Source organism: Lupinus angustifolius, chromosome LG12, assembly GCF_001865875.1.
Source record: "Lupinus angustifolius cultivar Tanjil chromosome LG12, LupAngTanjil_v1.0, whole genome shotgun sequence".
Classification (NCBI taxonomy): Eukaryota; Viridiplantae; Streptophyta; class Magnoliopsida; order Fabales; family Fabaceae; genus Lupinus; species Lupinus angustifolius.
The window spans coordinates 15,117,732-15,128,503 of record NC_032020.1 but is presented as its reverse complement, the minus strand read 5'-3'; the positions used below and the strand labels follow the sequence as shown (position 1 = coordinate 15,128,503).

Genomic DNA, 10,772 nt, shown 5'->3' with positions numbered 1-10,772 from the left:
ATAACCACCCTGACTTATTAATAAATCAATCAGTATCAAAGGGGTGGGGGAAATTTTGTTAGGTGGGTGATTGTTATAAAGGGTATCCCATAGCCAACTATTAGAAAGTTCGAAAGCTAGATCATCGAAGTGAATTTTTTATCAACAATTTTTTTAATTCACCCAACATACATGCAGTTTATGATATAATTTTAAAAAGATCAACTATGCTAGGCCTTATTGATACCTCTTATAAATATTTAATCATGATCAGTGAATTTTAAGGCATGAGGTGAGCCTATAATGATTTGGTTTAAAGATTTGGTTTCTCTCAAATATTTGGACCATATAATGATGACCGGGTGAGCCCATAAATATAACGTTAAAAACAATTGGGACTTATCAAGCCTGTGTTTTTTAACATTAGTGGGCCGAAAGCTAATAATCAACTTATTTTCGTGATTGAGTTTAGATTTAAAGTTTAAACTCCATACTACATATTTTAACCACATAACACATGTAATCTATGTCACGTAGGCAACGTTACATATATGTTTCATTTTGGAAAACAGCAATAAACGTAGTCATGTCTACATGCACGTAAGAAAGTTATGAATGTGTTATAAACACCATAGCAAACTTATTTCCCAATGATTTTTAACTACTTTTTAACCCAAATTGATAACCAACAAAACGTGGGTCTAGTGGTGTAAAGTCTCACTAGATCTCCAAGATTAAAGGTTTGATTCATGGGAACGACACTTGTTAAGAGGGACAGCCACGAATTCCGAAATAAATTAATTCATTACCAAAAAATATAAAGGATACTTTTAGTAGTACCAAAAAATATTAAAAAGATCTCATGTAAAAATAGAAAAAAGACTAAGCTTAATAAAATTACCATTCCAAATCCAAATTGAACTAAGTCCCACTTCTAATCTTGTAGTATCAACCACTGGTTTATACATCATATTTACTGATTAATTTGTTATCGGTGTTTGAAGTACGTTGCATGCATATGACATGAAAATAGGAGACCGTTGTGAATTTATCAGATTAATGGGTGTGACCGTGTCGGTGAGTGGTAAAAGTATTCACAAAATGTGGAGAGTAATTTGAAAGTAGTAAATTGCAGATGAGTGACTATCCTATTTAATCCGTGAACCAGGTCCCTCACCACATTGTTGCAGGTTGACAGCCACCGCCGCTCCTTATCATAATAACCAAGTTGTATTCGTAAATGGTTATTGTCAGACTGCCCCAGTTATAGGTCTGCGCTTGCAGATTTTGGCTAACACTATCACAGGTTTAAAACATCAAAAAATAACAAGCACAGTATCCTGGTACCTATTATTTCAAAAAAAAAAAATAATGTATTCGTTTATAATTACAATGGATTTGTTATATGTTTGGCTAGATTTTTATGATGATCAAAAGATTAATGGTTTGATTATTGAGAGCGACACTGATTATAATGGAAAGTTACAAACCCAAAAAAATAAGGAGATACTATTAGTATTACAAAAAAAATGTCAATTTCTTACCATGTATGATAATTTTATAAGTAAATATAAGGTTTTACAATATCATTATATTATTCATCCTCATATTTAAGTTTTACATTGCGAATGCATATATTGTTATTATAAGAGGTGTTTTTTTCTCATTTTTACTATCTTTATATTTCAAAATATATTACTCTTCAGTCTCCTAATGGGAAATACATTCGTGTATAAGGATTCCGAGTTCGACCGTTACCATTGCACTGTACAATACTAAATAACACACCTTTTAAAATTACATCTAGCTTTTGCACCTTAGAGAAATAAATCTAAATCAACAAAAGTAGGAACGTTGATTTGAAACCTACAAAAAGTAAGTAAAAAAGTGTTGGTTATCCATGTCTACTTTCATTCATTCAAGAACACCAACCCCTTTGTACCAAGGCCTTGGAAAGTGAAATATGCAACACTGTTGGAAACATTGCAGAAAGCAGAAGCAGACCACAGTCACCTCTTCTCTCCATCAACCATATTAACTGAAGTTTTCATTAACTCAAATTACCAAAAAGCCCCATCCCAAACCCTTCATGCATTCAGCATCTGCCTCTTCCACAAAGGGTACAACAGAATCTACTCAACACTTTTGTGACAACTAATGGCGTGCCTAACACCCTCTCTCATTTATTACATATATTTATTACTTTGCCACTTCTCACCTTCTACTACTTTTCTATCTCTTCCTCTTCTACTACCATGCTATGTCTTTCATCACAAGGCTCCAACACCAAGCCCATTCTTTCAAAGTTCGGATTTTTCAACGACCCATTTTCTCCGTTACCCCATTCCACGGGTTTTTCTTTGTCAGTTTCCAAGTTTTTGCTTGTTTCTATGTGCTCAGGTTAGTTTTGTTTTTGTTTTTTTATTGTATATTTTATTTGTTTTAGCTTTGTTATTTGCATTGTCCGTTTCTATATACATTATATTATACTAAATTTTGAACTTAAGATTCTCACTTCATTCTAGTCCTTATTTCCATTATAATATACTGACGAAAATAGAAACAGTACACATTACTGTTAGAGTTAAGAACTAAGCTTACTTGCTAGTTGCATTTTTCTTTTTCTTTTTCTCTGATGAAGGGTACTTCATTTTTTTCTTCTCATTTTCTTGTTTGTTAAATTTCTTATGCTCACTTTCCAGTTGAATGCTCCTATAAAGCTGTCAGCGAGGAAAAAAACCTTTCCTTTATACCTCATTATTGTTATTTTTTCCGATGGTAGTAAATTGAAGATGAAATACATGTATTTGCATTCAGCTATGATGCAAAGATTTCAGTAGACTTTGCTTTTGTGCCTATATTTGTGGTATAGTTTTTTTTTGTTTTTTTTGGGAAACTAAACTTTTGATAGATTGGTTTTATTTTTTTGTCCAGTTTATGTTCTCCTAATGAATATAATCACAGTCTAAAATCACAATATAACACTTCATTTTTATGCTCTTTTGGGAAAAGGAAAGGGTTGTGATTTTATGCTTATTTTCTGGAGTATGGTGCTTTATGGAGTTGTTTCATTTCTTACCCCATTCTCTTTCTTTTTTTAGCAAAGCACTTTCTGTTTTTTGTAAGAATTATGTTTTCCATTTTTTTCTTTTAATGTATGTTCTTTGTTTTCTAGGTTGGAGTTTCATTGTTTAGTGGTGTTCTGATTATATAAGTGTAAGACAATGATGGATGGGAGGAGGCATTCAGTTGATATTCCTATTTCTAAAACTCTTGTAGCACTGAGAAGGGTTAGATCATTGAGGGATCCTTCAGCTAATTGTATTAGCAAACTTTCTCCTTTGATTGATAATGTACATTGGGAAAATGGTTCGGGTAATGGGTTTTCGTTGCGATTTCTTGAGGCTCCTCATGCACATGGTTCTGATGATGATGGTATTTTAAGAACCAAGAATGCGGATTTTAATGGGCAAAGAGAGCAGGATACTACTGATTTTGAATTGAATTGTGGCCTTTTGAAGTCCAAGCTGAACTATTATGGGATTTCGGGTAAGGAAGGGCAGCGAGATGATGAACTGCGTTACTTTAATCCTAATCTGGAAGGCATTTCAGGAAATAAATCACCAAGTGAAAGCTGTTGTAGCAACCATGGGGGCAGAGGATTGGATTTGGCTTGCATCATGCCTCCTATTAATCATTTGAGGAATGAGGAATCATGCTATTCATCAACTGCATTGTCATCACAATTAGGGAGAATAGAATACTCGAAGTCAACCCGAAAGTCACTATGCAAGAATCAAGTGAAACGATCTGAAATGATGGGTGATATTGCAAGCCAAGCAGGGAGTCCATGCCTTCCTGTTGGTGATGCTCTCTCAACGCGTAGCGCTTCACCATATATAACTGAAGGTGTAGATGTTTTAGATAATCATGATGGATGTGGAATAAGCTGTTGTTGGTCAAAATCACCAAGGTTTAGAGAATCAAATCATTATTCTGAAAAAGAAGACCTTCCCTTGATGTTGAAGCATGTTAATGAGAAAGATCATTATGAACATAGAAGCATGAGAGACATTGGTGGTGGAACTAGTCCAAATTTGGAAACTCCTAGAAGTTTATGTATGAAATTCAAGCCAAAATCTTTCACTGACTTGGTAGGACAAAATGTGGTAGGAAGATCGCTTTTAGGTGCCATTTCTAGAGGAAGGATAACATCATTTTATCTCTTCCATGGTCCTCGTGGTACAGGCAAGACATCTGCTTCTAGGATCTTTGCCGCTGCATTGAATTGTCTCTCCCTTGAGGAGCAAAAGCCATGTGGCCTATGTAGAGAATGTGTTTTGATCTTTTCTGGAAGAAGTAAAGATGTTAAGGAAGTGGATTCTTTTGGACTCAATCGTGTAGACAAGGCTAAATCCCTGGTTAAGAATGCATGCATACCTCCAGTTTCCTCACGCTTTAAGGTGTTCATTATTGATGAGTGCCAGTTTTTGCAAGGGGAAACATGGGTTATTATTTTGAATAGCCTAGAGAAATTTCCCCAACATGTGGTTTTTGTGATGATCACTCCTGAATTGGATAAACTTCCTCGAAGTGCAGTCTCGCGGGCTCAGAGGTATCACTTTCCGAAGATTAAAGATGCTGATATTGCAAGAAGATTGGAAAAAATTTGTGTTGAAGAAAGTCTTGATTTTGAACAAGTGGCCTTGGACTTCATTGCTGCTAAATCATTTGGTTCTCTTAGGGATGCAGAAATGATGCTTGATCAGCTGAGTTTGCTTGGTAAAAAAATCACGACTTCCTTAGCTTATGAGCTTGTAAGTGTTCTGCTTTGTTCTTTACAATTCTTCATGAAACTGCTTTCCTTTATTCTTCTGGGAATTAGTCTTACTCTTTCTTGTTCTGCAGACCGGTGTTGTTTCTGATGAAGAATTGCTTGAATTGTTGGACCTGGCTTTGTCATCTGACACTTCAAATACAGTTATAAAAGCCCGGGAGCTTATGAGATCACGGATAGATCCTCTACAACTTATGTCACAGCTGGCAAATCTTATTATGGACATTCTTGCAGGGAAACATGAAGTTGGTGGTTCTGAAATCAGCAGAAGATTTTCTAGTAGACATACCTGTAAGTGTTCGAAACTGTAATATGTTGTATCCCTTTTAGCTTATAGCATATGTATTGGCTGTTTAATTTTTATCGAAGAGCATGCTTCTGTTTTTGTTGTAAACTCTGATCATATCTTATTTCTGTTGCCTTACTGGTTAATTTCTCAATGATAGCGGAAGCAGACCTGCAGAAACTAAATCATGCAGTAAGAATACTTTCTGAAACAGAGAAGCAGTTGAGAATTTCTAAGAATCAAACAACATGGTTCACTGCAGCTCTTTTACAACTAAGCTCTGTGGAATGTTCTTCTGTGAATGCAAATGATACCAAGTTATGTTTGAGAGCTGCATCCATTCAAGGTGGGCTTGATACTTTTCTCTGTCTCTTTACCTTTTGATTTCCGATACTTTTCATGTAGGATGCAGTCGGCAGAATCAGGGTGATTTGATCAGGTTGAAGTTTCAATTCTAATGGTTTCTTTAAATGGATACAGATGGGGATTTATGTAATACGTCGTCTACAGGGGAGAGCCTGAAGCATGCTTCTATAGGTCAGTGTGATGACAAGTCATATAGATTAGGAGTGCAGGAGGGTCATAGAGGAACACCGGACTCCATATGGTATAGTGCTACACAGATATGTCGATCTAGCCGGCTCAAGAAATTTCTCAGGAAGCAGGGGAAGTTGTCTTCACTTTGGGTTAATGAAGGTATGCTTTTTCTTTTTACTTGCATTGTTTCTGTCCGGCCATTATTTTTGCAGTCACCAAATTTTTTGGCATCATTGGATAATGGATATATCCTACTGTTATGGTGGGTGTTTTGTGCCTTTTTGTTTGTGGAATTTTCTGACTTTTTCTTATTAATTATGATTTAATTGATTTCTTTTAAGTATAGCCTGCAGTATGGAATTTTCAAATCTTAGTTTAACTAAAAATATGGTTTTACTTTTACAGCAATGATATTTATGATGGCACAAGTATTTGCCATCAAATTCTGCTGTTTTTTCATAATCTTCAACAACTTATTTGATATTCTTTGACCTACTATGTTGTGTAAATCACAGATTAGATTCTTTTGTCAACCACTAATTTATTATTCCCACCCTCATGTTTTTTAGAAAGAAAATTCTTTTATATTTATGAGATGGATCTTTCCTTAAGTGAGGACTATGTACCAAGTAATGAATGGAAAATATCCAATTTTCAGGCCATGCAGTTGCTGAGTTGGAATTCCATCACCATGACTTTGTTGCTCGGGCTGAGAAGTCATGGAAATTAATTGCAAGTTCCCTGCAATTCATATTGGGTTGTAACATTGAGCTCAGGATCAATTATGTACCATGTACTTCAGATTCAAAGTTTGCAAAATTCAAGAGGTCATCTTTCAATTTCTTTAATTGCTCCCGCAGAATTCTACGGAAATCATTATCATCTCATGAACACGAAACTGAATCGGATTATGCTGATTGTACCTCTGAAAAGCCTATGATGAAGGATCCGACTTTAACTTGTTCATCCGATTGTGGACCTCGGGTGCCACCACCTGAGTCCTATGGTGGAACTGAGTTTGTAACAACTTTGAGAAGTTCTGAAGGGAATTTGCTGAGCACAGCTCAAGTGGCTCCAAGGATTTCAAGTGCAAGAGTTGATTCTCTCAAGGACGACCGAGGCAACTATGCGCATCAAGTCTCATCGACCTTAGATTTGGATAGTCATTCTAACTGTTTTCCTCAAACCCACTGGCTTCATAGGAAGTCCTGTTCTTCTCATGCATCATAACAGAAGAAGGATTTTGCTTTATCAATCCATAGGTACAGATGTTTTCAGACTTGTTGCAATTATAATGAACCCCATGTTTTTCTCCTGTGGCTCTAATATTGAAGTTTTTTTATAAAGATCTTTAGGCATGCATAACTAGCCACTCAACCTTTACATGTGAATAGGTAAATATCTTTCTCTGTTGGATTATCTTACTATATAGTGGGGTTGTTGCTCTAATTTTTCTATTCATATTTCTTATCAGTCATATTTTAAGTAAAATCAAAATTTGATTGATTAAATAAAAATACTAATAAACAAATTGAAGTATTAGTAGCCCTCCCTCATCTTATAAGTCAGCAATTTCATATGCTCCCAATGCATTGGATGGTAAATTCCACAGACCTTATACACTAACTTGACTGAACAATAAAAATAAACACACACTAACACGGGGTGATGCATGAAAACACATTTTCCATTCTAAAATATACAAATTCCACATTCGCAACTTCAGTTTGTCTATAGTTTAAGCTGCAAGCAAATTCAATAGAAATATGGAGAGGTTGTCGAAACTAAGTAAATATCTGGTAACGTGTGTAGGTACAATTACTTGAAAAGGAAAGATGGAAGATAGAACGAGTTATAATATTGATTAGTATTTTTTGTACAATTTTTTCTCCAACACCAATCAGTTCACACTACTTTTTTTGCCTCTATTGCAAGAACTAAACCAATTTACGTCCACCCATGCCCAGACAAATGGTGAGCAAATTACAAATGGCTTGCTATTATTAACATCAATAAAACCAGGTTGTTATGTCCACCAATTTGTTTCTTTCTACTATTATAAATACATTATCATACAAATGTAAAGAGGTTGAAAACAAGGCAAGATAAATAGGAAAAAGGTGAAAATTATAGGATTTTAAACCATTCCCTGCTCCACCAGCCTAGCAAGAACATGGTCCACATAATCATTGGAATTGTTTGTACAGGGTTCCCCTTCTAGGTGCTCAAAACACTCTTCAGTCAACCGCAGCAGAACCACATTCTCTGTATTTAATATCATTTCAGAAATTAAATAAAGTTCATCAAAGGGATATTGAAAAGTTGGAATACTCAGTCTCAGACATTGGAAAGGAACACTAGCATCAAGCATGTAAGTTTACCTTTTGAGGATAATTCTCAGTCTTAGTCTTGAACACAGGATCAGATGTATGCGGGGTTGTTATGTTCGCAGCAGAACCGGTAGTTTTCTTCTCATCTCTAGCCTTATTGAATATCACAGTAAACCCTTCTGCTGAAGCAGGATTGTTTACATCCCACTCACCAAATTTTGGCAATGCCCGACCTTTATCCTGCTGTATATTAACGAAAAGTGTAAATGTAATGTCCAGAAAGCATATCTTTTTTAGCATGGACACAACAATAAGGTAGTGTTTATTGTTTAGTGATCAAGAGGTCACTATTTCAAATTCTGGAAATAGACTCTCTAGTTGCGAGAGTAAGGCTATGTAGATCTAGTCTCCACAAAATCCACTAGGTCGAAGCCTCGTACATTGGGTCACTCGCCCTATTCATTAACTCAAGCCGACTCCACCTAGTGGTATTAAGGTTATGTTGTTTATGCATGACATTGTTTTTTATTTCATATAGCGAAGGGTGAGTAAGAGACTAATTCCTTTCAGAGTGCGTGACGGTTGGCCTAATACGATATTTGTGAATCTAGTATACTACTACTAGACCAATGTTATTTTGATGAATGAAAAACAACATTTTGCTAATAGTATGGATTGTCCAACCTTTAATAACATCTACCGTTGAATTGGACTGAAAACAACATCTTGTTTTACCCAAGTACCCAAAGGCAAAGAAAATGTTACTTGTCCATACATAAGGTAACAACATAATGATTTGAGCACTGGCTTCATCGAATCAAAACCATATTAAACTAACAACAAAGCGTTGGTCTAATAGTATAAGGCTTTGTTAGATCTTTAGGATAATCAAAAAGTCAAATGTTTGATTCTTGATAGCTGTACTTATTGGGAGGGGCATATACACATCCCGTAAGGGATTAGTTCCTTCACGTAAAGTGAGGAAATACTATTGGTAGTATAAAAAAAATAAGGTTAAACTATGTAATTTCAGGTTGAACCTATTCCTTTATCCCTCTCACTCATAGACAATTACAATCCTAGAGGTTTTTGTAAACCATGTGAATTTGATGCGACTCAACTACAGAGAAATTTAATGAATGAAGGAGGCCAGCCAAATTTGAATAAAAGTAGTTCAATAATTCTTGCTAATTTTGCTAACTCATTATTCATCAATCATTACATAATCAATAATAAAGTGCAAAAAAACAGCAACAATATCTCTCAAAAGTAGCATTCAATTCCACAGCTATATTAAAATATCATCACCGATAATTTTCCAATGATTAAGAAACATATGAAAAGAAAATAACAGGAAGTTAAGAATAAAAAGCCACTCAACAAACGAATGATCCATTGACAACATATATATTAAGATAAATGATGTATTATTGAGTTAAATTTGGGGTTGGAAGAAAAAAAGTGAAGAATTATACCGAGGCCATGGTTGAGAATTGGAGAAGAATGTAATGTGATGAAGATATGGATGGGATAGATAGTAGAAAGATATATTGAAAGAGAAAATATTAATATTATTGAGCTGAGGAACACAACACTTTTATAAAATAATAACAATAATAACGTTGAACATTTGAAGGCTGACAGAGGGGAATGTGAGGAAACGGAACTTAAACGGCATCAACACGCACGATCTCACCACTTCTAACAGATTCTTGTTTCACGTTAACGTGATGACGATACCAGAAATGAGAATTTGTTAGTGGGTACGCACCTCATTCTCAGTCTTAGTTTTCTGGGGCAAAATTGTTCTTTTTTCAACGACTTAACTGTTTATCTCATTTCATAATTTTTTATTTTGATTTGTATACAAATTCTCCATTTCACCATGTATAAATCTTTTGTATTAAAAAAATGTGTGAGTTTTATAAAATGTTATTCCATTATCTACAACAATTCAAGTTTAATTATTATTAACTGATATATTACTATTTGTTTATAAATATTACATTTTATATATATTTGTTTATAAATATTACATTTTATATATACTAGTGTGTTGACAGGCACTACCGTGCCTGCCAACCCGCTTTCCTATTGTTCGTAATGTGTATTTTGTATGTTATAAATGTCAAATATAGTATTTTGTACAAAATATTGTAATTTGCAGTTGAGTTTATTCGATTTGTTTAATTACTAATTTTTTTAAATTGAACATTCAAATAATTGAGTGACTCGCAATTATTTTTGTAGGTCAAGTTTATGATTAGGGCGAAGTCAATGAAATAAATTTTATGAGGTTTAGAACGTAATGTGTAAGGTTGTCATGAAATGTTTTTCAACTACATAAATCAAAAATTAAGTAATTATGTAATGTGTCAACCCGCATTCCTATTGCTTGATGCTTAAGTTTTCAATATTTACATGTTATAAACACTACTTGAATTCTTAAAGAAGAAAAAGTTGGATTATAATTTGTATTTGAAGAACTTATTCATATCACTACAATAAAATCAAATAAAGTCACGCAATCATGTTCTAAACTTAAGTATTTGGAAATATAATTTGTAAGGTCGTCATGAGATGTTTTCCAACTGCATTATTACATTCTGTAATAATGATTGCACAAATTAATTAATTACTTAACGTGTTGGCAGATACTGTCGTGTGTGTGAACCCACATTCTCATTACTTAGTACTAAGTTCTCAATATTTACATGTTATAAACACCACTTGAATTCTTAAAGAAGAAAAGTTTGATTTTAATTTATATTTGAAGAACTTATTCATTTCTTCTTTAACTTGA

At 34.2% G+C, this 10,772-nt stretch overlaps 2 protein-coding genes across 6 annotated transcripts; one reads left to right on the top strand and one right to left on the bottom strand.

Annotated features, from left to right (window-relative positions):
• Positions 2,070-9,712, bottom strand: LOC109362866 (RPM1-interacting protein 4-like). 2 transcript variants are annotated; one of them, XM_019608926.1, is made up of 4 exons: positions 9,445-9,712; positions 8,021-8,212; positions 7,874-7,904; positions 2,070-2,081 (listed from the first exon to the last, which is right to left on the bottom strand). In XM_019608926.1, the coding sequence occupies exons 1-3, from the start codon at positions 9,451-9,453 to the stop codon at positions 7,881-7,883; spliced, it is 225 nt and encodes a 74-aa protein (XP_019464471.1). In that variant the 5' UTR covers positions 9,454-9,712; the 3' UTR covers positions 2,070-2,081; positions 7,874-7,880. The 2 variants fall into 2 exon arrangements, with proteins under 2 accessions (XP_019464471.1, XP_019464470.1); XM_019608925.1 differs by lacking the exon at positions 2,070-2,081 and having other exon boundaries at positions 7,476-7,904; positions 9,445-9,704.
• LOC109362865 (protein STICHEL-like 2) lies at positions 2,094-6,987 on the top strand. 4 transcript variants are annotated; one of them, XM_019608921.1, is made up of 6 exons: positions 2,094-2,379; positions 3,155-4,796; positions 4,888-5,107; positions 5,263-5,448; positions 5,583-5,798; positions 6,298-6,987. In XM_019608921.1, exons 2-6 carry the CDS (start codon positions 3,204-3,206, stop codon positions 6,867-6,869), a joined length of 2,787 nt encoding a protein of 928 aa, XP_019464466.1. In that variant the 5' UTR covers positions 2,094-2,379; positions 3,155-3,203; the 3' UTR covers positions 6,870-6,987. The 4 variants fall into 4 exon arrangements, with proteins under 4 accessions (XP_019464466.1, XP_019464467.1, XP_019464469.1 ...); XM_019608922.1 differs by lacking the exon at positions 2,094-2,379 and adding an exon at positions 2,475-2,621; XM_019608924.1 differs by lacking the exon at positions 2,094-2,379 and adding an exon at positions 2,638-2,845.